The following is a 27,523-nucleotide window of genomic DNA, read 5'->3' on the forward strand; positions in this document are numbered from 1 at the left end:
CAGACGAAGCTGTAGCGTTATGGAAGGAGCTCAATGACGCTGGCGTCGTGTGTGAAGGCGAAACCTTCTGCGACTACGTGGGCGTGGACGCCGACGTTGTGGCAATGGAGCAGCCGGCTGACGGCGACTTTGTGCCTTCTTCCCTGGAGCCCGAAGGAAGCGACGATGAAGGTGTCGCTCGGGATAACGACACTCCGCCCTCTGCTTGTGATGTACCGACATCGTCCCAGGCGCTGGACGCGGTGGACCTGCTGCACCGCTTCTTCGGCGGCCACGAAAACGGAGAAGATGGGCTCCAGATAGCTGCTGCTGCCGAGAAGGCCGTGCTTCGGTTAAGAAAGACACAGCAGCGAAGCATCACGGATTTTTTTGCTCCGTCGACATGAAAGGTTGGCGCCATCGACATGAAAGGCAATAAAATCTGTACTTATGTGTTCGATTCTAGTTCTTGCTGTATGCGATACAGGCAAGAACGATAGCTCTTGCCGTAGACGCAGCCACTCGGCCGCAGCGGGAAGCTGATACCTCGGCTACGGCTTACTTGCAGTAAGTGCACCCTCATATGCAATATTTAATTGCATAATTATTAGTTAGTGGCTATAACGAACTAATGCTTATAACGAAAAAAATTCGGCGCCCTTTCGAATTCGTTATAACGAGATTTAAGTGTATTACCTCTTCCTTATGTCTCTACAGTAAGGAAGTGCGTATGATTGGTCATAAATGTGGCTTGGATGAAGACTTTTTCACAGCTTTCAAGATGAAAGTCTTCAAGATGATGCCAATCCAAAAAAGTAGGAATGCACATTTTGGACGAGATAAATGTCAGACAAGAGATGACTGTAATAGATGTAATAGAGGAAACAAGTGCGTTGGCTGACAGCCCTTTTTGTAATGTGGAAGTTGAATACAGTTTCTCTGCTTTCGTTTAAAAGTGCATCTCCGAATCGTCTGTGCCTGTTCCCTCAAGGTCCACCATAGCATGATACAGCTAACCTCTCAGCCCTCACAACAGACATTTTGCTCACATATTTTTATGGAGTAAGAAGCAAAACATCAGAAAGTAAATCCAACCTCATTGGAAAAATGTTTCAAAGCTCTACTTGCAATCCTATATGAATGCTTTGCATGACTTGTTCATTGTAAATAAGATCTAGAACCAAGGAGCAATACTCTGAAAAGGATCAACTGCTTCAAGATGTGTCCAACCTTGCGTGCGAAGAGCTTTATGCCAAGGAATGTAACCAGAAAAAACACGTAGGACAAAGAGAGACCACCGCATTAGCCTTAGCCCTGAGCCATATAGGGCCAGCAAGTCTGAGCGTTCCTGCTTGCCTCTGCACAAAAGTATGTGTCCTTGTGCACAGAGAGCAACAAGCCAATTGCACTAGAAACACTGCATGGAAAAGACATTTGTTAACTGTGCATCTGGACTTTGTGCCGCAAGTGATGCATGTCATTAGGTGACTTCTCAACCTCATTGCACCAATGTTTCAAGGTGTTAGTTTCAATCTGATATGAGTGTTTTGCATTACCTGTTTATTGTAAATCAGATCTATAACCGAGGAGCAATACTCTGAAAGGGAACAGTTGCTTCAAGATGTGGCCGACCTCGCGTACGAAGCAAACATTTGGCCAAAGAATGTCATCAGAATAGCACTCAGTGACAAAGAGAGACCGCCGCATGAGCCTGAGCGATGTAGTGGCGGCAAGAATGCGCGCTCGCGCATGAAATAATTCGTGGCTCCCCTCAACTTTGTTAAACCGAGTTTTGACTAGTTTAGAAAGGTTGTTAACTGATCTATTTGGTTTGTAGTGTAAGGTTTGTTGTGGCAGAAATGGTAGAATGAAGACAGAGGAAGGAACAAACCTTCACACTTGGACAAAGGTGCTTTGCTTTGGAATACAGCCACCTTGGCATGGATTGAACCTTCTTCCACGCATGAAGGTTTGTGCCTTCATTTGTCTGCGTTGTACTGTTTGTGCTGCAGCCAACCTTGTGAAGTTTAGTTCTGTGTGGTCTGCAAGTAGTATGTTGTAGTGTTGATTCCTTCTTGACATCAGCTGTGATAACAGTGAGCTTGAATCAGTCTGAGCAAAATGCATTTCTGGATATTGTCTCTTGTAGAAAACCTTGCCAATGCAGTACTAACTGGTTGGCATTGTGGTTGTGCCCTCAAACAGTGGAAACTTGCATGTGGTAGGTGCAGGCCTGTACCCTCCGGCTAACCATGGGGTGTAAACTGGCATTTGCTGGCTGTGGTGCTCAGTTTGTCTGAGGGAATATCGGTGGATCTTTAGCACCACCCCATGCAGATGAAAAACAAGTATTTACTCATGATGCTATTTGTGGATGCAGTATTAAAATCAAGTTACCATGTTCATCATGTTCTGTACCTTTCATGCAGCCATCATGCAAAAAGGCAGTACATCCTGCTGTCTTCAGACAGTAACTCCAAGGAAGAATTCTAGTATTCAGACTGTAGCTCCGAGGAGGAATTCAAGTCGGGTAAAGACGATTATAGCAGTTCGGACTCTTCAAGCAGCGGTGTCTATGAGAGCACAATCTCGGACCCTGAGCCCGAGTCACCGGAAAAGGTGAGCCTTACCTTAGAAAACAGTTGGCTGTTGCTTTTATGGTCATGTGTAAACAGCAATGATTATTTTATATGAGATGTTGTGCGGCTGACTGAGGCGGGTTGCAACTGTTTGCTGTGCGTGCCGCATTGTGTTTGGCATTAGCTGGAAACGTGGACAGGATTACAATAACTACTAATCTGTCCACAAGGAACAACTTCTGTGCACAGGTCTCTTGTAAATGCCAAATGTCACCAGCTATAATCAAGCACTTATTGTCGAAATTGGAAAATTCAAAGGAAGTCAAGTCAAAATGTGAGCAGCTAATGGATATTGGATGACTCAGTGAGAAACAAGAACTCCTTGAATCATGCGACATACTTCCTGCCCACAGTTGAACCGCTACTGCCACAAGTGACCCAAGAACAATTTATTATGTCAGCAGCCATGTTGCCTGCAAGGTACTCAGCAAAACAAAATGTGAAGGTTGCTCAAGAGCAGTGCTACTCCCTGCTGGGTGTGAAGCATCCTAAAGGAGCCCGCCTACGAAGGAAGTCTGTAAGGGCAAATTACCTTACCCCCCCCAAGACCAACAAACATCAGGGATGGTGACCTCCTGCTCTTGGATCCTCGCACCTTGAGTGACGCGACCAAAGGTGTTTCGGCCAAGTTGGCACTGCGGCAAGGCGGACCTTATCGTGTGGTCAAGCGAGTGGGTGACAATGACTTCATTCTGAGTGATCATACTACGAGACGTTGCCGAAATATTGCCTACGCCGATCAGTTGGTCCTCTACCACGAACCGTTACTTCTCCCTTCCGACCCGGCTTTACGATTTGAGAGGGGAGGGTTGTGAGGGAGGAGTGCCGACATAAGCGGACCAATCCTACGAGGGTGGGACGAAGGAGATGTGTTCGCGTGTAGGAGGATCTCGGAGGCCGAGTGGGCAGTTGCTGGGAGGCGAACGAGATGGCGCGGATGCATGCAGGTGAGTGGTGAAGAAGGGACTCGGGGATAACTGCGCGGTAAGAAGTGAGTCGGGATAGAGTTGTGTTGTGGGGACAACGGTGAGTTTGTGGTCGAGCGTGACAATGTGATGTGTTTAGTTTCTTTTTTTTACCATGAAAACTTCGAAGCCCCAACAATATCCTGCTGGCCATTGCTCTCAACTCTGGTTAGAAGTGACCATATTGCTTGGAACAAGCTAGCCATAGTAGAGTACGCCAGGAAACATTAGCAGACATTTTACGGAACATTTCAGAGCGACTCAGATTCTCTGGTGGCTTACTGCTGATACTAGGCATAAGCTGACAGCTGGCCATCGTGATCATATTTACAATACAGTCGAAACCCGCGATAGCGAAATCTCGAGAATACGAAATTCTCGCCGCAACGAAATATTTCCGAGATCCCGGCAAATGCCCATAGGGGCCAATGTATTTCGTATCTCTCGGTAACGAAACATTTTTGTACCGCAATCCCACGATAACGAAATTTGCTGCAACGTCGGTCCGCATACTGTCTCCCATGTTACAGCGTCAAAAAAGCACTCAAATTGAGCAAACTGCAATAGCGCGCTTGCGTGGCTACAGCGAGAGCATTGGCGCCTGGCAACCTTGCAGCCAGAACAACTTTAAAAACTTTAGCCACTTTGAGCCGGTGCTAGCCACCATACCGGCGCAGCGCGTGTCCTCTGTGATCGGTTCCGCGTGGTTGTTTATCTCGGAGGCTATGTTCAGGGAAAGCAGCCTCGCAGCGACACCATCAGGGGGCGACACTAGATCATCAGCGCTGCACTTTTAGGCCTGCGAGCGGTGCACGTGTTCGTTGTGTGTGGTGGCGGTGTGTATGAGCAGCAGTCCGCACGTTTGCGTTTGAGATGTCTCCGCCAGCCAAAAAACGAAGATTTTTGTCTCTGCAAGAGAAGGCTGCCATCATTGCTCAAGCAGAAAAAGGAAGGAAAAAAATGGATATCGCCGACGAGTACGGGATTGCGTGCAGCTCACTGTCGACAATTTTGAAAAGCAAGGCAGCCATTCTCGGTGCGCTTGAGAATGGTGCTCGAGCACAGCATAAAACAGTGACGGCTGCGGTGTTCCCGGACGTTGGCAAGGCGGTGTTTGCCTGGTTCTGTGAACAGCGCGCAAACAAAGTGCCTCTGTCTGGCAAACTGCTGCAACAGAAGGCTCTGGACTTTGCCTTCATGCTCGGGCATGACCAATTCAGAGCAAGCGCTGGCTGGCTGGGCCGCTTTAAAGCCCGTCACGATATTGTGGCCAAGGTGATTTCGGGCGAAGCAGCAGGAGTGGACCCGGTTGGATCACTTCTTGCAGTGTGAGAATAGAACCATGAAGTTGCTGCAAGGCAAGGCTCGGCAAACTAAGCTGACTGACTTTTGGCAATAAATTTTCTTTTTGCGGGCTGTTTTCTATCTTTTCTGTCTCATTTTCGCGGCAACGAAATTCTCGCGAAAGCGAATTTTTTTGCTGTCCCCGGCGATTTCGTTATTGCGGGTTTCGACTGTATTATACAAAACTGAGATTATCGTACATGTCACAAAACTCTGAAAGGCCTTTAAATTTATCCCAAGCCCACCATTACATTGGCCCAGTTTGTCAATTGTCTTGCATTTACAGGTATAAAAAGTTGACTAACCAATGTTGCATGCATGACAAATACTCTTTTTCGGATTACTGCCTTCGTGAAGTTTTGTGTTTTGATTACATCACAGCAAGGTTACAAAAATGCAGTGGTAGTGAATAGCATACATGATGTCAAAGGGACACACACACTGATATGGCCTTAAATGTTATTCTGGGGCACCCATTCAACATCCTTACTATGAGATTTGCCAGCAAATATTCGCAGTGGCACTCAACTCTCAGTTAATAACTTATCAGGGTAGTATGAGTACTGTGCACATCTAATAGTACACCTCTAATATATGTACAATGAAATCTGCTGTTTGCCCCAGTCAACTAAGTTTTCAAAAAAAAAAAAAATTGCACATACTAGAGAAGTCTACAAAATGTGGAGCTGAGATCGAAATGTCCAGCAAACGATCAATTATTCTATAACAGGATTATGCTTTCAACTTACAGTGCAATTAAAAGCGTCAAACAAAGGCACTATCGCCGGTGCCCTCACTAGGCCTTGAGTTCGTGAATTCAACAATGGCGACCCCGTCATCAAACGAGGGGCTTCCATTTTGAATGGGAAGAAACAGCTGCGCAAGGGCCACTGTACGCAGCGACGATCGAAAGTTCGAGAGGCTCAGCACAGAGTTATCTGAATCAATGGTTCTAAGCACATTCTCCAACAAGGCCGAGGTCTGTCTGCTAAGAAGTACGCGGTTTTTGAAGTTACCTTCTGCTGCTAACGTGTCGTGCAACTGCACTGCAGCCAGTGTTGAAATGCACAGCCCAACCTTGGCTGTCCTCAGCTGCCCCTCGTCCTGTGTCTGCATGGGCAAGGATATGCGCAACAGGGCATCCTTGAATTCATACATGAATTCCATAGCCTTCTTGCACTGTTCCTTCATTGCACCTTTTGCAAGGGACATCATCGAGGAGCGCCAATGACCTAACTGCTCCACAAACCAGGCAGTTGCCTCTGCCTCTGCTGGAAGAAGATTGACCACGCATAGACAACGAAGCCCCGTCACCGTGCCCCGACTCACGACTGCCTCGGCTACACTCGTGTCCCTTTGTGTACGCTCAGACCCGAGGCATTCGACATTGATGCCACTCACAAATCCCAAATTATCGGCGGAGTCCCTAGCAAACAATAACTGAATGTGGTTGAAACACACCTTTTCTGTGGGTAAGCCATGCTTCTCGACCACATCTTGAGGCAGAAGAATGGTCTCATTATCAACGAGGCTGTCCACAATGCTCTTCACGATGTGCGGTACATCAGCGAGAACCACTAACCGCCGCTGATTGTCCTCTTGCTCTGTGGCGCAGGGGTGAAGGGTCGAGAACACGGGTCGCCTGGCAGGTCGAGTTGAAACACCGCACTGTCTCCAGACGGACAGACTAGTGGTGCTCAGGTCCGTCACGAGAGCATGAACAGTCAGGCCCAGAGCTTCACACTCTCTGACGGCTTGGAAGGCGATGTCCTTTATCATGTCGGCAAACTCGGGGCTTTCTGTTCAGGAAAAAAAAAAGCAGCCAGCACGACTTATGGCCAAAATCAAAGCATCCTTTTGATTTCTGACACCTAGAAGGTATAAAAAAGGACCTCTCACTCCTTTTTCTCAATGTAACGCATGAAACTGAACCCACTTTTAACAAAAGATTAAAGAAACAAAAGAATGAAGTCTCAGCACTACTAGGTACTTTTCAAATGTTTCTCTAAAGTAAACCCAGCAGAGTTTTCGTTCCATAATATTAATTAAAGCCTAGTATAGAAAACAATTTCTTGAAAATTTTTTTCTATGACGATCACACAAGTGTCAGGAAAAAATGCAAAATAAAACATACATAAAAACAAACTGGAATGACTTATAAGTAAAAACATACAAAGGAAAAATATAAAATTATTTGTGCTTTTCTTAGAAAACATGGACAGCCACCTGAATTCTACCAACAAGTGGTAAATAGCTTATCATGCCTTTTTTTTTTTTTTAACGTAATGTTATTGCTTCATTCTTGGTTTACACAGCTGAACCACGTCTGTGATATAACACAATTTCAGGTCAAATGAGGCATACAAAAACAACAGTGTGTAACTCCTTTCTTTTCTTTAACTCCCACAAACTTTTTGCAAGCCTATCCAAGAGCTACAATCAAAAAAGAATGAACAAGTCGCGATAACATTGCAATTCATACGCGACTCATGAGACAGAAAATCGTATGCCATGTCACTGCCATCATTTGGCTGTTGAAGCCAAAACAGCACAAGAAAAAGATACAATATAACTTCAGCTGGCATAGGTGAATTTTGTGCTGTGACTCATGTATGCTGCTGTTTTGTGCACTATTCCAGAGAAAAGACATTTGTGAAAATTTTAGTGCCTTTGCTCCTTTAAGCCATTTCTTGTGCTAGATCTCATTGGTCTAAACTTTTTTTAAGTCAGTACAGATTTGAACTGGACTGATCAGAGACCAGTTCAGATTTTATCACTATTCACTGGCGCTAAAAAAAAAAAACTAGGACTATACTGCTGCTGCACCTATCACTGAAGCTGCCAACATTATCTAGTCATCCTTACTACTCCTGCTCTCAGTCCTCCTTTACAGTATTCTGAATGTATATTGTGCACTGAAGCTCTTCCGGCCTATAGAATATAACAAGAATTACCCCTGTTACACTCAATGCCAGTACCGCTGTTTGTTACAGATAGTGCACCATAGATTGCAAGCCCAAGTGATGTGCTAGTTTAGCCCCAATAATTATGCTGAACCTTAGTTTTTGCTTTGGCAATTGGTACTGAAGTAGTATGTGCTATATATAGAGATGCATAGGTTAATGTGCTCTTTACTGCCAATTCATGCTGCCCAGATGGCTCAGTTGTCATCATATCCAAACCTAAACATACTAAACCCCAATGTCAATAGAGATAAACAATGCTATAGTAAAGCACTGAAGGGGTTAGTTGGTGTTAACTAGATCTGAAGGAACAGTCTATCGTCCACTTCTTTTCATAGCAGCAATCAAAACCTCAGCTCAAATACTACCTGGCTGTGGCACTGAAAGACACAGCAGAACAATTTAAAACATAATTTTTTCATCGTAGGGATGTCACTTTCTCATTGCAGTTGGCACCTGCAAGCCCTGACATCACTGAGTTACCCAGGTGACGTGCAGTGATGCTAAGTGTGACGTTATGACCAAGATACACAAGTTTCGTAAAAACTATAACTGCGAGGACTAAGGTGGTTAAGAAATATAGTAGTACTATCAATAACATAAAACTAAGACATGTTCATCACAAATACAAGTTGGCATTTTCTTTTCCGATACTAACAGCAGTGATGATGACAGCACCACTCTCAGCATGACAGCGGTGTGCCTTTACAAAAAATTTTTAAGAACTGATGAGGAAGCCCTGTTAGGAGCTACAGCGTGCATCCAAAGCCACCCCCCCTTCCCCCCCACCAGACGGCAAAATGGGGCATCCTCTCAGCCCAACTGACTTTCAGGCTGTGAAGAAAAGAGACAGACACAGCCATGCAGTCATCCGACTGTTGTAAACTGAACACTGCTTGCAAAGCGCGTGCAGGTACAGATAACTGTCGAGTATGTCTCGCTGCACTTGCTCGTGCTCTCGCTTTGCACATCATCCATGCAGAGACTGGTTCAAGCATGTGCGCACCTGTGCAGGCATGTGAGGTGTGACACGTACACCTAGGAAGTGTCCTTGGAGTCGACTCCAAGGACACTTACCTCCTAGATGTATGTGGCACACCTCCTTTTAACCACTTGAAACACTGTAAAAACACTGCAGAAATGGTGACTATTAGCAAAAAAAAAGAAGACATGGCATCTAAAGTTTCTTCCCGCAAGAATAACACCACGTATTGCAGTCAAAATTGTTCATGGAGTAATGCTTCATCCAATCTAGGCTGCATGGCGATGGTCGCAAAGTCGCAACACAGCATGGCATGATCATTGGCAGTGGCCCGGCTTTGTTTACTAGTTCGAGCATGAATTCCAGCAAAATGTGCCTGTTCTGCTCTGGCTATTATCACTTCAAGAAGTAAGTCCCGAGATTATGTCAATATGTGTTTCATTACTCGTCTCCAGCATAAGACTGCCTTTTTAAAGGCAGAGCTCAAGTGGCAGCATCCAAGACAAGGATAACAGATAATAGCTGACGCCCTAGGTAAAGTACAGTAAAACCTCGATAATTCGAACTCTGTTAATTCGAAATCCCGGATAATTCGAAGGTTTTTTGCGGTCCCATATTTTCCAATGTAAATTTGGCCAGATAATTCGAACAGGCGGCCTGCGCTAGCCCGGTTAATTCGAAAATTTGGACTGCTATGCGGCAATGACTGATCCATGTTTCGCCGCAAACCCGGCGAAACGACGGCCCTACGGAGCCGCGAGGCGAAGCCACATAGTAATGGTGATGATTTATAGGCGAAGCGCCCCAGCCGGAGCACTCTCTGCACAAAAATCGGTCCACAGTGCGCCTCGCGCACCGCCGAAACACGCGCCTGCAGAGGAGAAGACGTGCTTCACTGCAACACGGCGGGCATACCGGTTTTTATCACGTGACCTCGCCCCCACTCCATCCCTTGGTGTGCTTCGCCCACTCTTCCCCCGTGCCGCCGACACTGCAAGTACGCCACCACCACCGCCGCGCCGGTCTCGCCTGCGCCATTTCTTTGTGTTATGCGCTGTGGTTAGGGGTCGGCTACTGTGCCGTTTTTTTTGGGCGGGACTGTGCAGAAGTGCTAGCTTTGTGACCGTAGCAGTGCAGAAATGCCAAAGTACAAGACTTTAACACTGCAGCAGAAGTTCTGCTTGATCCAGGAAGCAGGCAAGAGCGCTTGTTCGAAGACCGAGTTGGCCGCTTGTTCAAAGACCGAGGATGAGTCCAACGCAGTCGGCTAACATTGAGAGCGAAGAGCAGACTGGCTACTCTGACTTGGAGAGTGAGATCACTGCTGGTACGAACATGCGCGATGACAGCGACGGTAGCGACGACGACACCGACGAGCCTCCCCGAGCACCTGCTCTTGGTGAAGTTATCGGATCGCTGAACGTTTTGTTGAGTGCCGCGGTGGAAGTTCAGAGATGTTTCGTCTATTTGACCAACTCGAGAGCATGACCTTAGGAGCCGCGAACTACCGGACGCGGCAAACCAGCATCTCTGATTACTTTCAGTAGTAATTCAAAATATGCCGAATAAAGGTAACACGTTCCTGCAACGAATTTTTTTGCCTAAGTCTTATTTCTTGGTGTGTTCGGTTAATTCGAAAACCCGCTTAATTCGAAGATTTCTCGCGGTCCCGATGACTTCGAATTAACGAGGTTGTACTGTAATAATAGTAATAAAAAAAGCAGACACGTTTGCTGTGAACTACATCCTGTTCATGCAATAAGTAAAAGATGAGATGGAAGCTACATGTGAGCAGACCTTGATGAACACAGGCATTGGCCGGTGTATGCATAATCCTGACAATTTCACGGGAAGTTGACCTGCTGCCTGAAAAGTGACTGACGGTTCACACACTATCCATGCCACAGACTACAATGCTGCATATGTATTTCCAGTGCAATAAAAAGTGACCAGCATGCTTGGCAAAGTGAGCAGCAGAAGCACTCGCAATGACCCCACCGTGACATGCAATGTGTGTAATGTCAGTAGGTTTGTGACATGCAGAAAAACGAATGGGTCACAGTAAGCATGTCGCTTACCTGCACATGGGCACAAGTGGCTCAAAGTGGCCACTGTTATAACGAAACGCTCTAAGTGCACTGCATTAATTCTGCTTTTCAACCCACAGTGCAAGATGCACATTAACATTCCCATTATGCTACGTGGTATCCGCACACTAATAATTCTAAAGATTTCTGCTTAAAAATATATCCAATCATTGTGCAAGTAAACGCAGCGTAAATAAAATGTAAATTCTTGTATTGGCTAGTACTAGGCATGTCTTTGAATTTCATGTAGGGTGGAAACTCGCGATAAGCTTGTATGACACATCTTGTCTGGTGACACTACCAACCTAGCATTATTAAAAACGAGTCAGTACCTGCTGCAATGCCTAATCGTCGAAAAAAAAGTCAACACATAAATGGAAACAGCAGAATCTACTAAGAAAGGGCCTACCCCTTACCCCACAGCCTACACCGCACATCTAATTTCTCTCCTGACAGAAGAAGCAGTGACAGGTCCGAGAAGAACTTACATTCTTTGGACCAAGCCTAGGTGGACGGAAGCAATATTGCTAAGATATAGTAACAGGTAGTTAGGGGTAACATGATACTAAGCAAAGCTTTGAACAAAACTTAATGCAAAAGTCACTGCCATGCAAAAATGCAACCAAGCCACCAAGGTCAGGATGCAGAACTACCGTATTTACTCGCATAATAATCGCACTCGCGTAATGATCGCACCCCTGAATTTTGAGGTCAAAATTCCATTTTTTAAATTCCCCGCGTAATGATCGCACCCCGAACATGGAGCCGCCTGTTGGTTGATCTGCAGTCATCCCGCAGCGAATGCATTCCGACGAGTTCCCAACCTAGTCTAGTAACGTTGGAGTTCCCATGATTCCATGCTTTGCGGCATTCGCCATTTTGCAATTCGGCAGCGTCGTAGCGTGCTTTGTGTTTTTGTGCGAGTTTACGCCATTTCACCATGGGGGTATGCCAGTTACACCGCCGCGTTCAAGCTCAAGGCTGTCGACTATGCACTGGAGCATGGCAACCGCGCTGCTGGTAGGCATTTCGGCGTGGACGAAATGAGGATACGCTATTGGAAGAAGCAGCGCGAGAAGCTGATGGCTACGAACAAGACACGGCGGGCTTTCCGTGGACCCAAAATGGGCAAGTTCCCTCGTGTTGAGGAGGCGGTCCTAGAATACGTGAGGGACCTGCGCAAGGATGGTTGTGCAGTGTCATTAGAAATGATACAGATGCAGGCGCGCACAACTGCCAGGAAGCTGGGAATCTCCGCAAAGGATTTCCGCGCTAGCTCCGGTTGGACGACTCACTTTATGCGACGGAATGGACTTTCCCTGAGGCGGCGGACGTCGTTGTGCCAGTGGCTCCCAGCCGCGTATGAAAGCAAAGTGATAGACTTCCATCACTTCGTCACTAGGCTTCGCGAAAAATGCGGTTACCTCATGTCGCAAATTGGAAACGCCGATCAAACTCCACTGACGTTCGACATGCCCCGGAATACAATTGTGAACGAGAAGGGTGCTCGGAGCGTCCTCGTGAAGACGTCTGGCGCAGAAAAACAGCGATGCACAGTCATGCTTGCTGTGACGGCCGACGGGCGGAAGCTGCCACCATACGTGATCTTCAAACGGAAGACTATTCCGAAGGGAAACTTTCCCCGTGACATCCATATACGTGCACAGATGAAAGGGTGGATGACTGCAGACCTGATGGTCGACTGGATCAAGACTGTTTGGGGAAGAAGACCAGGAGCATTTCTGCTTCCCTCGCTTCTGGTTTTGGACAGTTTTAGGGGTCACCTTGTGGACAGCGTGCGTGCCAAGTTGAAAGAGCTGCGCACGGACATTGCAGTCATTCCTGGCGGCCTGACTTCGCTGCTGCAGCCTCTCGACGTGTCTTTGAACAAACCGTTCAAGGACAACGTTTGACGACTTTATGCTGAGTGGATGGCGATGGGCCAGCATGATTTGACGCCGAGCGGAAAGATTAGAAGGCCATCCGTGGAGATGCTGTGCTCGTGGATCACAGAAGCGTGGAGCAGTATCCCCGACGAGGTAGTGGCTAAGAGTTTTAAGAAGACAGGCATATCTAACGCTTTGGATGGAACGGAAGATGACTTCCTGTGGGATTGTGAAGATGCTCCCAGCGACAACACTGCCGTTTCCGATGAGTCGTGCAGCAGTGAAAGCGAGGATGGCGAGGATTCAGACTTTGATTAGAGTACTGACGAAAAAAAATAAATGGGCATTGTGCACTCCATGTGATGCTTAATGTGCGTGTTTATTGCGAAGGTAAGCCTTACTCAGCTTTTATTTTTGGTTGTAATCGAGATATATGTTCTAAGACGTCTGACCTGCAACTTGTTTGCGTTTTCGGTGCTCAAAAATTTTTTGTAGAAAATTTACCCCGCGTAATGATCGCACCCCGAAATTTGCGTCAGTATTTTTTTTAAAAAAGTGCGATCATTATGCGAGTAAATACGGTATCCAAGTATGCCTGCCCTTACAAACAACTTACTCAGCATGATATCAAAAAAGTAATCCCCATATGACTCCGGAAATAGGCAGTGCGTGTGCAGCAGTAAGGTCACACAATGCGTAGAAGAACAAGGTTCTCACCTGTGGAGCCTGCTGAACCAGACTCTGGCAACAGGTGGTAACCCAGTGTCTGCTTCCAGTTCGAGGTCAGCCCTGCCACAGTGAAGACCAAGGCGTCACCTGACGCCTCGTCTTTGGTTGTGTCCAGGGTGGGGCCCGAACCTGGCAACACTGCCACCCTCTCCAACCAGATGGCAGCGTGCCTCTCCTCCGGCACCATGGTGGACACCTTGCTCTGAAGCAAAGGTAGAAATCCATACAACAGCCCTGCAAACAGCAAACGGATACAGCCCTTGAACATCACACCACAGAGGACAAAGATCACCACGGTGCAGAGCTCAAGGAGTTAACATGGGCAATGATGCCGGAAGATGTGCATGAACAAAGGAAAAGCTATTAAAAGTGATAACACGAAAAGATGCTCTCAACAGTTCAACGCACAGTGGCAATGGCCATCGCCTACCCCAGCTGCTGACACGGACATGATGAGCTAGCAGAGCACTTCGGCAATGTTGCTTGATTGCAAGTGCTTCAGTGTCCAGCCACCTTACTTTACCAGGCAGCATACTTGCGAAAGCATATCGTTCCTATGATTTTAAATGTAAAAGCACTCGAAAAAGTATGACCTACAACAGGGGCTCTCTTAAGGAACCCCTCACCTTTTATCGTCACAACCCGGAGATGTTGCTTGTGCGTGAATCTGCCTTTATTTCTTTTTCCGTTGTCCAGTTGAGTTTTGTAGGTATTTGTTTTCTTGTTTTTAGCAACCAGCTTTCTATTTATATGCCCACTTCTCATTCATGCTCAGACCTCTAAATTCGAAGCAAGAATGCAAAGAAGTGCAGTCACGGTGGTCAGAAGACCAAAGTGGCTCGACCAGCTGTGCTGTGCACTGAATCATGTGATGGCTCGCCCCACTTTACCTGGTTATCTGCCGCTCCCTGCTTTGGTGAGGCGTGGAATAAGAGCATTTTTCTGCTTTGGCAGATATCAGTTTTTCGGCCTTGGCAGTGGCAGAAGTTGGCCCCAGTGCCGCCAACGCCACTGAAATGCCCAGAACAAAGCCCAGTGTCACGCACACACTTTTCTTTAAGGGGGGACATGGGTCTTAAAATTGGTATTGTTATTTATTACCCAAACTTTATGAAACCTCACAGAATTGTTCAGTTTTTTCTACTGATTTCAAATATGCAAACATTTCTCCTCTAGGGCAATTAGTTCCAAAGGTATTAGAGAATTATTGTATTGTCTGCTTAAACAATAGGAAAAAATTAGCTCATCAGAAATTATTTTTTAATATACAGATAGATACTATAAAGTGTAAGGAGTGCAATGCTGGAAGCAGTTTTAAAATTGAGCTAATAATAGAGATTTAGCAGCCCACTGAACTTCGCACTCACAAGCATGGCAACTGTGAAAGGATTTCAAGATAAGATATAAAAGTTTTACAAGTGAAAATAAAAAATGTGCTTCCAACATTGCATTCCTTATACTTTATAATATCTACCTGTGTATTAAAAATTAATTTCTAATGAGCATTTTTTCCTCTATTGTTTGAGCAGACAATAGCAATAATTCTCTAATACCTTTATAACTAATTGCCCCAGAAGAGAAATTGTTGCATATTTGAAATCAGCAGAAAAAACTGAACATTTCTGTGAGGTTTCATCACATTTGGGCAGTAAATAATAAAGTTAGTTTTAAGACTCATGTCCCCTCTTAACTCGAATGTGCAGCTCATGTCCTCAGACGCCACATGCATGAGTGCACGAAGCCCAACAATGGTCACTTTGTGTGCCATGCCCACTTTACACCTTTCCACCAGTATTCTCAACATACATATAAATCACAAAGCGACTTGGTGTGCCACCATATTGACCGGGCGAGTCGGCTGCATGCAACATTTTGGCACGATGCCAAGGTCTGTGCTGTGGATAGTGCCTACACTGATGGTGCGAAAGTGAGGAGCAAGCTAGGGTAAGCTAACACTATAAAATGTGAAGTAGGCACTGTGCCTGACCCACACGGGCCACGGAAAGGGAAAGTAGCCCCTCCTTGGTTCCGTGGAACCCACTCCAAGAGCCCTGGCACACAATATCTATTTCTGTTTCACAGCTCCTGCTTGTCTTTCAATGAACTGTTTCAACGCATAGATACTGATGGAGTGGCGCTGGCTGTTTCTTCACTGAATCCGCACTAGAAAAATGAGCATCGCTCGCACGTTGAACCCAAAGTCCCATAGGTAGCTGCAACACCTTCTGCTATTGGCTAGTTTAGCAAGCGACTTCCAGGCCACACGCTAAGTTCTCTGCAAACCCACAACCTGAGAGATAGAACGTGATGAGTGACAGTGGTTCGGCACCCTTCAACTCATCGCGTGGTGTCATCGTGTGGGCATGTTGCTCTGAACTACCATTGCGACAGGCAGGGCCTGTTCCTAGCCTAAGCTCAAAGTAACGATTCATGTGACGTAAAGAAGGTTTCTGTCATCCCTTATAATCACCAATTATCTCATGACATAAGGAATGTGGCCCATCGTTATGGGATTAGAGTGGTTTTTTTCTGCACCCTTAAAATTGGCCGGGTTGTGCCCTGCGTACAGCGAAAATTGATTCATCTCAGAATATTAGCCCCTTTGAGTGTAATATATTAAGCACAGATCTCGATATGTCCCCTGCGTGTGTGCGGTTTGGTATGAGTTCCCTTGACCTTGCGGTAAAGTGTATGCTGGGATGTATAAATGTACGTCTGAAGGAACACTTGGGGGCCATATCACCAGATACTTACTCACACGTGGCTGTTCATTGCAGGAAATGCAACGAAGGAAAAAATAAGAAAGGTAATGATAAAGATGGTCAAGGCTGCTACTTGCTGTTTTTCCTAAACTAACATTCTTTCCCGCCATCGAGATAGGTAAACACGAAAAGTTAAGGAGGCCTACTGTATCTCGAAAAAAAGGTGATAGGTGTCAACCAGCCTTCCGTCTCCCTTGTACACTGTGAACTTTTATATCTAGATAAAACATGAAATGTAATACTGGGGTTTTTTGACTCTCTAGCAGTTCCGCGTAGGTGCATCTGTTTGTTGCGCTGCATATATTTCTTACGTTTGTTCAAATAAACTTAGTTGTGAATCTGCGCTTGTCCTGTTCATTTCGATAGTCTTCGTCTTTTTAGTGCACTGGATTATTTCAATTATGTCTCTGTACCAACTCAAGTCTGTGGTAACGAGTGAGAACACTAGTAGTGCATCCCATTGATCAATGCAGAACAACTTTTCTTGCTCCATGGCAGAAAACAATTTAACAAGTGGTCAAGCTGCATTAGGTTTGCTAATTCCAAAGCAACTCGATCTGTGGTTGATCGGTTTCTCCTGACTCACAGAGCAGAGGCAGATTTCACCGAAATTCCAAACGTGCAGTAAGGTCTCTTCTAGAATGGTCAAGCTCACTTAGCCTGCTCTTTGGCACAGGTTAAAACACCGCCAGACATCCCTGAATGTTCGTTTCATTACTGTGACATGTTTTACAATATCAGCAGGGCAGCTAGCCACGATTCCTGCTCATTTAGAAATTCAGATGATGGTTGTAGGAGCTCACAAAGTAGCCATAGCAATGACGACGAAATATATACACCCAAAGAATTGTTTTCCCAGCCCCCTCACAAGCGGTTGGAAACTACCAGAACATCGTCAGCACAGCAAAGCACAGCTATTCGAAAGAAGAGGAACGCACTCATTCGCAATACTAAGCCTCGGTGGCCATTAGCGAAAGGGCATGGCAAAATGTGGCACACCTCATGAGCTATTTTTAAGATACAACTTCCTTGCATAGATGTGAAGTGCTGCTGAAAATGAAAATGAGGTGGGTACGTCCTAGGCCAAACTTCTGGAATCGGTTCTGCACAACAATTTCAGTTGGACTTCCGGCTGAAGTGTTTGTGCGCTGCTGGTCCATCAGGATTGGGACACATCTGGCATGCACTTTGCATGCTGACCCTGTCACGCTCCTGCCTAACTCTTAAGTGGCTTTGGCCATCATGCCATCAAGCCAACATTTCTTCCCACCTCACTGGTTGTTCCAGGAGACTCAGTTAATAATAAAATGATGTTTACCTGGATAAATCTTCTAGCTCTTAACATTTCTTCAATGGAATGACCATCAGTGATGGAAGCAAGGAAGCTCGGAGCTTTTATCAGGCACTTTCATTGCTTGGGCATAGCAAGGCGAAATCTGAACCCAACTAGAAAACAGAAAGACCATCACATAGGACTTTCCTCCAGTACAATGCTACTGCACCCTTGAGTGCCTCTGGATATCTGAGTGAGGAGCTGAGCTGCATAGACTGAAGCAGCAGGGACTACCTTTGAGCATGCATACGTGGAGAACATGCTCAAGGTCTGCACAGGCCAGGGACATGTGGCTTATGGCTTATTCTCGAAATTCAATGCATCAATGCAAACGTGACACTACTTATAGCTATTTATTTAACTTCCCTTTTTAATGCAAAAACTTTACTAGCCCCATTAAGACAGAAGCTGTCGGCATGCACAAAAATGGCCCAAGAAATCATGACCATGCCACTGGCAGGGGGTACTTTGCTACATGTGTGCCATCACAAGACGACACGTCACGGCAAAACTTGCAGGAGTTGCCAATTTGGCTAGTCTATTTGAGAAGGGAATTGAACCCACTGGGACTGCTGGATCGTGAGACACACTACCCTTAGTTCAGACAGGCATGCTGACACAGCTGGATAAAAGAGAGGCTTTATATCTATGTCGCCCCTGCCAATACAGGCAGCCCTCTTCAAAAACACGCAGTTGATCTATCAGCGGTGGCATTGTTCATGGCAAGAATTTCGGCATCATCTATGGCATGAATTGGGTTGGCTTGAACTTCCCATGACGTCACCCTGCCGGTGTACAACACCACAGCGTATCTAAGAGGACATGCAAGGTCATGAATGCTCAAACATTGACTCCCATAGGTTGTGCAACATAACACTATGCAGCGCTTTACTAATAATGTATTGTAAGTTATAGCATAAGCAGAAATGTTACGCACAGTCCTGGCTCATAGTCATTTCAATGCTTTCCTATTCTCAAATGTAAGCACTTTTAAGTGTCTGTGCTAAATGTTTTTTTATTTCAACATAGCTTTGGAGATTCCTTCCAAACTGAAGACATTCTCCAATGTTTGCATCCCTTCAGAAATTAGGTCTCAGAAGTGTACGCTAACGAGAAAGTTTAGTGAATGTAAAAACAAAACCAGTGAGCAATGGATAGGAAAAATAATAAACATAGGACTGAGAGAAAGAAAAAAAGAGAGCATCATAGATTTGAGTAAGAAACTAAGTTGTCAATATTCTAGTTGAAATTCAGACGAAGGAAACAGCTATAAGGGGAATAAGAACAACTGCACAAAAAAAAAACAAAAAAAACAACAGAAAACAATGTCGATGAGTCGTGCACAATACTACCATTCTCCAGCAGTTTCTATATTTGCGCAGTTTGTTAAAGTGCTGGTGATGGCAATGATGGCCGCTCAGCATCCATGCAGCTGTCATTTCCAACCAGAACTTCTCCGAGCAAGCACAATCCCTTTCTCGGAGCCATTTCACAACGCCCCTCCTCACCTGGTTCAAATGGCAGAGCCTCTGCACACTGCCGCAGCTGCAGCTCAGTGGGGAAACCGGGGCACATCAGACGCATGGCTGCATAGCCTCGCTGGCCTGTCGCCAACCGGATCTGCATGGCCTTGCGCGTCAGCATGTCGGCCCAGTCGGCCCCTTCTTCTTGGCTGGGGGTCATCTCATCTGCTCTGTCGCCTGCTGCATCCCGAGCATGCACAGGATCTTCCACTTCCTCCTCATCCTCCTTGTCTGCATGGTAGGGACAGCACGAAGTATAAGAGTACACTAAAAAAAGTGGCATATATGTATTGGATGTATATGTATTGGACATGTAGTGCGCAGAGAGGATAACCGATGGTCGCTTAGGGTAACAAACTGGATTCCTATGGAAGGAAAGCGTAGCAGGGGGCGGCAGAAAGTTAGGTGGGCAGATGAGGTTAAGAAATTCGCAGGGGTCAAGCGGATGCAGCTAGCACAAAACCGGTTAATTGGAGAAATATGGGAGAGGCCTTCGCCCTGCAGTGGGTATAGTCAGGCTGATGATGATGATGATGTATTGTATACCACAAGCATGGTTGAAGCAGCCACGGAAGGAAGGTTAGGGCTGTAAAAAGACTCTCCCCTTCTTTAGGACTTGTGCTCTTTATCTAATGAGTGTGGTCACCAGTCGTAGCGTGTCTTCCCTCTTCAAAACATCAACAGATTCAACCTCATTCTAGCAGGAGTCGAAGATCATTGAAGCACTTAATAATACGCCCCTAAGGATGCAAGCAACACATATAGGCACACAATGGAGCGAAGAGAGGGCTCTACTTCTCACGTGTTCTTTGGGAATGTCTCAGTTTTTCATATGCAGGTATTAGCCAGATCAAGGCTAAATCTTCAAAATGTAGCAGAAGATACTGTAATCCCGTTTTGGAGATAAATTATCTTAAACAGAGTGTGCGAACAAAACTGGAGAAGCCATTCCCACTCAAGACTCAGGAGGATACGCATAAAACATAAAGACAAGATGACAAAAAAAAAAAAAAAAAGCACAGTGAAAGGCAAAAATTATTCATAACGTTACCACTGTCGTGAATGGCACAACTCAGCAAAATACTAGTACTGCAATTTGATAGGAGCTCGTTGTATGTGTCCGATTTCTCCAAGCCTTGAAGAGATATAAAAGTCCGTTTTATTTTCCTCCTCTCTTAGCAAAAGCACACAATTTCATTGACATCCTGAAAGTGCTTTAGATATTTGAAAAAACACCAGGAGTACTTTTCTATTGATAAGTTCCTCAAGTAACTGCCAAACTTTCAGAACCCCGACATTTAGTACACTATTTTAGCTTAGGCAGTGCATTATAAGCAACAAGAAGGATGAGTTGGGCTAGTTGGAATGGATTCAATTTTTAATATATTGCCACATATAAAAAGGACAACGAAGAAAATGAACAAGCATGACGTCTCACAACAGAAATGATTACTGCTTCTCTCTATTTGTCTTCTTTTTCAGAAACAGATAATAGTCCACACCTCTAGGACAACAACAGGAACTCATTCTGACGGGTCGGTGATTCACAAAAGAAACTCAAAAAGGTTTATTTTGCGCCAATGGCCACAACAAGACTGCTGAGGCTCAAGCTTTCAAATGATGCGATAAACTGTCCACAATCTGAAGGCAGCCAGCTTTCTGATTAGCTCACACCAGCACTTTCGACTCACGCCATCTCACCCATCCCCGACGCTGTGCACTGGCATTATGTTCAACACCAAATGCAACTATTTGTGTGGAGGCACCAACGCCAAAGAATAATGGAAAAGTCCTTGCGAGGAACGTTCCTTGGCTAGCTACAGAAGTAACTTTCTTGATCACATACTGACAGCCCTGACCCACTCCTTAGTGTTACCCAATTCAGTCATCCCCTTTTATTTTGATGTGTTAGTAATGCACTAGCGTAGGAGCTGTGAGCCTGGCCCATTTACCATACACACGACAGTACTGTGAGAAACAAAGTATGGTAACAACACTGACCTTCCATAGAGTCTGACCAAAACTGGCCTTTCTTGGATAGAGTTGCTCTCCTGGTCTGCCGGCGCTCTTTTTTGCGATGTGTTGCTTGTGCTGATCCCGGGATGCTGGGCACAGCATTGTGCTTGAGAAGCTTGCGCCCGTCCGCTCTGTTCTGCTCAAACTGGTCTGGAGTGAAGTGGTCCTGCGAGTGCAAAGTCACAATAAAGCTCTGCCTTATCCCAGTAGAGTCCAGTTCGTTATCAGATACCAAGAAGGCACTGCTAGATTTATGTGGTGTGAAAGCACATATTAAAAGTGGCGCCTGATAAACACCCACACTGCAAAGAGTAATCGGTGTTTAAATGAAGCACTCAACTTGCACTCATTCCGTGCAAGACGACAGTAGCTATTCAGAACAAATGGTCTGCATAGGCAGAGCACAATACAGCACATGCAGAGCATAAGAAGCAATTCAACTTCCACGACTATGCTGACATTTCGTCCTCACTCCACTCTGCGCAACACTTAAAAAGTAAACAGTTTGCAATGCAGTGAAGAAGCTACGATTCTGCAGCCATCAATGTCCCATCCATTTTGTGGTTGTCTCCCATAACAAAGAGATTTTGCAAAAGCCATTCTTTGCGTTTTTAGATGATACTATGAAATGAACCACAAGGCAAGCTTTGAGCACTTTGCACAACACTTGTTTCAGGCATTAGAAGAAAAGCTGCTGATGGTGAAAGATTCAGTTTGGTTAATGAAGCTGCTTTGAGTATTTTGGCAGTACAGAGCAACCTTGATAGTAGTTTCGTGAGTAGATACGAGGCATGCATTGAAGCACCAGCCCTGCTACAAACAGCACAAAGTGGAAAAAAAGAGAAACACGTTATTGCAATTGTTTTGCTCCCAAACGACAGTTGCCGGACAGTTGTCATTCAACAAACAATGATGACAGGAATCAAAATGCGGCATAAGCATGTTTGCAATGCACTTAGAATAAAAGCACAAGGTGTCCTAATTGAAATGCTTCAGTTCATTTGTTTAGATAACAGGCCTGAAGCAAACCCTAGAGAACCCAAAATAGAGCAACAAGTCTGTGCCCCTCAAAGGCTGTTTTTCTTTTTTTCAATAATGCCTTTATAATCTGCTGCTAAATGCACTGTTCAGGCATACCTTGGGCATCTTCTAGTGTTAGTTATAGAGCCTACACTTGCGACAACTACAGCTCTAAGCATCGTTCTGATGTGACCACTCCCAGTTTTTGGGCACTTTAGCATCAAGCACTTACAAGGCTAGCTGCAACTTTTTTTTTTCTTTACTCATAGCACAAAGAAGACACTGTTTCCTGTTGGCCAAACCATGATTCAGAAATGAGCTACCACTTCTCAGACGACTCAGATGCCTCAACTAACCAGCTGATTTCACGTTATTTGTACACAAGTACAACTGTTTACAACTGTGGTCATACCTTTGTGTTAAAATAATTTGGCGGGCTAGTTGATTGAGCATTGTGTACCAAACAACATGAACAGAGACACACAAAGGAGACAAAGAAGCAGATGAAAACAGCTCTTGATCTGTTTCTTCACTTCCTGTGCGTGTCTCTGTTCACATTGTTCGACAAATGACACACATGCTTTGCAAACGGTCTCAATAGCAGCTAGAAAAAAGAGAAAGCTTTCAATATAAAGAAGGCTGAAACGATCAGCTAAACTTTCTTCAGCCTGCATCTTCATGCTAGGTGAGGGGGAATGACAAAAGCAGTGAAAGCAAAGGACTTGTATCAATGGTTAATAAGTTGCAGTTCCTCCATTTCAGCTGTCACAGAGTATGAATCAAGCTCGCTTCCTTTAGTTTAAATGTGGCATGCATTTTCAAATTCATATACCTTCCCTATCGAAGCATGTCTCAACACAACTTAAGATGCATTGCTTTACACGGTGTGCATCGCCTTACATGCTACAAGATATATGGAAGCAAAACGTACCTTTCAAGTATACTGTAAAAAAAAAAACTTTTTTTTTTTTAACTATTACTGCCTATTTACACTAGCATATATCATGAGAACCGGGCAGAAATTGAAGTCCTGCTCCGGTTAACCTCAACAGCAAGTTGATGCTGCTGTTACCTAAGTGAAAGCAGTAGCGAAACACATGTGCTAGTAGCATAAACTTCTGTAACTTCCTCGGAAAATCAGCTTTTCTCTGCCATAGCAGAGGAGCATATTGTACCAAAATCCACCATTTAGAGCTATTTTTATCTGAAAACAAAAAAGGAATTATATCCTGCGACTGCCGCGTCGTACAGGCAATGCACGGACCTTAAGCAATATTTCCACTGCTAAAACAGCTGTGCGCTCGACACTGCTGATGACAGCAAGCACAAGCGATCAGCAAGGAGTGGATTACGAGTATGAAGCTGCCCTCATTTATCACGGCTGTCGTCGGAAAGTCCGCTGCTACCCTATCCGCAAACAATTCGTGGAAAAGCTGCGCTGCCCACGGCAGTAAAAGCGCGCGTGACACTGATAAGCAGCTCTTCCTTTTATATTTTCGCGATTCTTACCACTGCACAAAAATACTTGTCTGTACTGTGCCTGCTTTAGGCTAAGAAAGTCCTGAGCCCAACAGCAAGCTCCCGAGCAAGGCATGCAGCATGTTCGTAATCGCAGGCCGCGGGTTGTGTCGGGCGGGCAGCCGACACAACGCTACTTACCAACAGTCAGGAAAGCGTAAGCGATGCAACTTCTAACATAGCAACGTAGCATACATGTAAATGGTAATGCGTGTAGAATTTTGGAGACGCCAACGAATCCTGTGTCGTCGCTGATAAGCAGGCAGAAGCAATGGGCATGTGCATTCGGTGCAAGTCTGACCGCTACCGACACAGCTGTGACGCGCAGTGCGTCAAAGCAAGCTGATATTAGATCGCTCTTGCAGATTGGAAGCCCACCTCACAAAGCCTGGATCCCGAGGTAGGCACGAAGCCCTGCCGTTTGATTACCGCCAACCACACTTCGCGCCTTGCGGCGTCTTTCTCGCCCAGAGGGATACGGAAAAGGCGCTTGCCCTGAGCCACGCTGTTGGAGCAGCCATGGGCGCAACATGATGCCGGCATCGCAAGTTGTTAAGCGGCCGCTAGTTGTACAGTTGGTTGGGCTGGCTCGCAACTGCTTGTTGCAACTTTTATTTCCATGCCAACAACTCGCTGTATCCGCGCTAGAATATGAATGGTAATTCCCGCCGCCTCCGTTGTTTACATGCCTTGCATCCTCCAAAATGGCGTCAGCGCGAGCGGCGCGGGCTCACGTGACCTCTGCACTGACTGAAGTCTGAAGGAAGTCGGGTCGGGAGCTCGGGAGTTCTCGGTTCTCGCTCTCGGCTCAGTCCACTTCTCCCTCGCGCTTCCGCTTAGCGCGCATACTGCGAAGCGCTGGTGGGGTATCAGCGGCTCGTCGCTCCGTCGAAGTCGCTGCATCATCGTACCCTACGAGAAAAATGTCCGGGTACTGCGCCGGTGATCCTTTGAAGTTTGAAAAAAAAAAAATAAAAAATAACGGGACCTATTGTCTATACTGAATAGGAGTATCCGGGTCCAAAGCCGACCGCGGCAGCCTCGTTTCAGTGGAGGCGAAAAGCAAGACGTCCGTGGGTTACTCGATATATCAGTAAATGTAAATTTGTTTGTTGAAAAGGAAAGGCACATTATCTGCATAACTTCATATCTGCATAACCAGACCCGAGTAACAGCAGAATTTCGACCACTTGTGGGCCGACTGCCGGCGGCTGCGTTTCGATGCAGGCGAAACGAAGAGGCGTCCGTGTGCTGTGCGATTTCAGTTGTTGTTGTTGTTGTTATGGCTGTAGAAAGAAGGAAAAGAATGCACGGGCCTGCTGCTAGGTCTGCAGCTGAGCCACCTCTGCTGCCTCGTGCGGACAGAAGAGAGAAAGTAGAGAAAAAAAATGCCCATGACTACGTTACTTCCTAATGCGAAATTTGAGCGCAGCTCACCAGCTGTTTCCCCTTTTCGATAGATTGAGGCAAAGATTTCGAGCAAGACACGCATGTACAATTACAACTTTTTTTTTAATTTTTCACACGTATTTCGTCAAGAAACACTCCACTAACAGTTCTTGGCTGTCAGGAAAGAAGCTTTGTGGTCAGAGAAATGAAGAGAGCAATTGAGTTATCGGGAGGTTGCGGGAAGCAGCGCGTGGGCCCATAGGAACGTTACGCGACGAACAGAGCAGCGACTGACTGATGCCGCTGACGCCGCTAGCGAGTGAAGCAGTGAGAACGAGATGCACGCACAGTGATCCGCTGATAGCGAGCCGGCGTTTCGGCAACCGGAGAGCACCCTCGCCACCACGCAGAAAGAGGGGGGCTCCCTCCTCCTCTTTCTGCATGGCGACGACGGTGTGCCGCCGAGGTCGGGTTCGAACCCGACCTCGGCGGCTGCGCTTCGATGGAGGCGAAACGAAGAGGCGTCCGTGTGCTGTGCGATGTCAGCGCACGTTAAAGATCCCCAGGTGGTCGAAATTACTGCGCAGCCCTCCACTATGGCTCCTCTTTCTCTCTTTCCACTTTCACTCCCATCTTCCTCCCTTCCCTTACGGCGCGGTTGCGGTGTCCACAGAAAAAACAAGTGAGACAGTTACCGCGCCTTTCCCTTCCTATAAATAAATCAGTTCTACGTACCCGACCTCGGCGGCTGCGTTTCGATGGAGGCGAAACGAAGAGGCGTCCGTGTGCTGTGCGATGTCAGCGCACGTTAAAGATCCCCAGGTGGTCGAAATTACTCCTTAGCCCTCCACTATGGCTCCTCGTTCTCTCCTTCAACTTTCACTCCCACCTTCCTCCCTTCCCTTACGGCGCGGTTGCGGTGTCCACAGAAAACAAGTGAGACAGTTACCGCGCCTTTCCCTTCCTATAAATAAATCAGTTCTACGTAGTCAGCCCGCCGGGGTGGTGCAGTGGTAAGACGCCCAACTACTGTTTCGGAGCACCCGGGTTCGAACCCGACCTCGGCGGCTGCGTTTCGATGGAGGCGAAACGAAGAGGCTCTGTGTGCTGTGCGATGTCAGCGCATGTTAAAGATCCCCAGGTGGTCGAAATTACTCCGTAGCCCTCCACACGGCTCCTATTTCTCTCCGCCTTCACTCCCACCTTCCTCCCTTCTCCTACGGTGCGGATGAGGTGTCCACAGGAAAAAGTGAGACAGTTACCGCGCCTTTCCCTTCCTATAAACCAATAAATCAATTTACGCAGTCACGTTGTCTTGACTAGCTAGTGGCGGCAGTGTCATCAGTCAGTCGCTGCTAGCGCTGCTTTCGGCGACCCCCTCCCCTTCCTTTTCTCGTGTTCTCCGGTTGCTGCGCGCGCTCGTGTCCCCTATCGTTCACCCGACTGATTCGCCGCATAGCGAACCGCCGGGCTGGCCTACGCGAGCGAAACACCCTTCGCCTCACCCAGGCTTACATCATAAGCCCCACCGTATATGCCCTTCCATACCTACCCCTCCGACAGAAGGAGAGAGACCGGGTAAACGCGCTCCTGCGGAGTTGCACGAAGATGGCTCTACGCCTTCCCCCCAGCACATCCAACGATCGGCTTCTCAAACTCGGTGTCCACAACACCTTTAAGGAACTTACAGAAGCCACCTTTACGGCACAAATATACCGTCTATCGAACTCAGAGGCTGGCCGCGCTCTATTATCCAAATTAAACCTAGACCCAATTACACACACTACCAAGGGCGTCCCCCTTTCTTCTATCTTCCGCTCTAACCTCAATATACCCCCCTCCCCAAGAACATGCACCCTGAGCGAGATGGGAACCGCAGAATAGCAAGGGTTCGGGCCCTCCACAAACAGTATAGCGAGGACCATGCGGTGGTCTATGTGGACGCAGCGGAATATACGTCAGGCCACCGTATGGCCCTGGCGGTAGCGGACAATCAAGCAAAACTTCTAACCTCCAGCTCAATCATCACCAATTCGACCATAGAGGCAGAAGAGGCAGCCATCGCGCTTGCTCTGACCTCTACGTCTGCCAACATAATTATCTCTGACTCCAAATCTGCCATTCTCAACTATGCCAATGGCTACATATCTCGCACCGCTGCTCGCTTACTACACTTCTGGCAGCCCCGGCACTCTGTAACCCTTATCTGGACGCCAGCACATGCCGGCCCCCCTGGCAACGAAGAAGTTCATTCTCTAGCCCGAGGTCTCACATTCCGGGCAGGAGGAGATGAGCCCCTTCTACAGGCCGAGGAGCGTCTGCTCTCCTTCCGCGATATTCTCTTATATTACCGGGACAAACGAAGAGAATACGCACCCCCAGCTGCGG

At 46.5% G+C, this 27,523-nt stretch overlaps 1 protein-coding gene across 4 annotated transcripts; it reads right to left on the minus strand.

Moving 5' to 3' along the window:
- Nucleotides 1–5,491: 5,491 nt before the first annotated feature.
- On the minus strand, nucleotides 5,492–24,480 carry LOC146195302 (uncharacterized). 4 transcript variants are annotated; one of them, XM_084597744.1, is made up of 5 exons: nucleotides 24,125–24,480; nucleotides 21,194–21,374; nucleotides 19,178–19,423; nucleotides 13,563–13,808; nucleotides 5,492–6,726 (listed from the first exon to the last, which is right to left on the minus strand). In XM_084597744.1, exons 1-5 carry the CDS (start codon nucleotides 24,287–24,289, stop codon nucleotides 5,693–5,695), a joined length of 1,872 nt encoding a protein of 623 aa, XP_084453870.1. In that variant the 5' UTR covers nucleotides 24,290–24,480; the 3' UTR covers nucleotides 5,492–5,692. The 4 variants fall into 4 exon arrangements, with proteins under 4 accessions (XP_084453870.1, XP_084453871.1, XP_084453872.1 ...); XM_084597745.1 differs by lacking the exon at nucleotides 24,125–24,480 and adding an exon at nucleotides 23,888–24,106; XM_084597746.1 differs by lacking the exon at nucleotides 24,125–24,480 and adding an exon at nucleotides 23,738–23,854.
- Between the last annotated feature and the right edge of the window lie 3,043 nt (nucleotides 24,481–27,523).

The sequence above is a fragment of the Amblyomma maculatum genome, chromosome 3 (assembly GCF_055883805.1).
Source record: "Amblyomma maculatum isolate TAMU_Amacu chromosome 3, ASM5588380v1, whole genome shotgun sequence".
NCBI classification, from domain to species: domain Eukaryota; kingdom Metazoa; phylum Arthropoda; class Arachnida; order Ixodida; family Ixodidae; genus Amblyomma; species Amblyomma maculatum.

What these genes read in the sequence shown, in the direction of transcription:
- LOC146195302 (XM_084597744.1), bottom strand. Translation starts at nt 24,289, where the DNA reads ATGCCGGCATCATGTTGCGCCCATGGCTGCTCCAACAGCGTGGCTCAG. An exon ending in TTGGTCAGACTCTATGGAAG is followed by an intron (nt 19,424 to 21,193) that starts GTCAGTGTTGTT and finishes CCTACCATGCAG; the next exon opens with ACAAGGAGGATGAGGAGGAA. An exon ending in GGCTCTGCCATTTGAACCAG is followed by an intron (nt 13,809 to 19,177) that starts GTGAGGAGGGGC and finishes TGCTGTTTGCAG; the next exon opens with GGCTGTTGTATGGATTTCTA.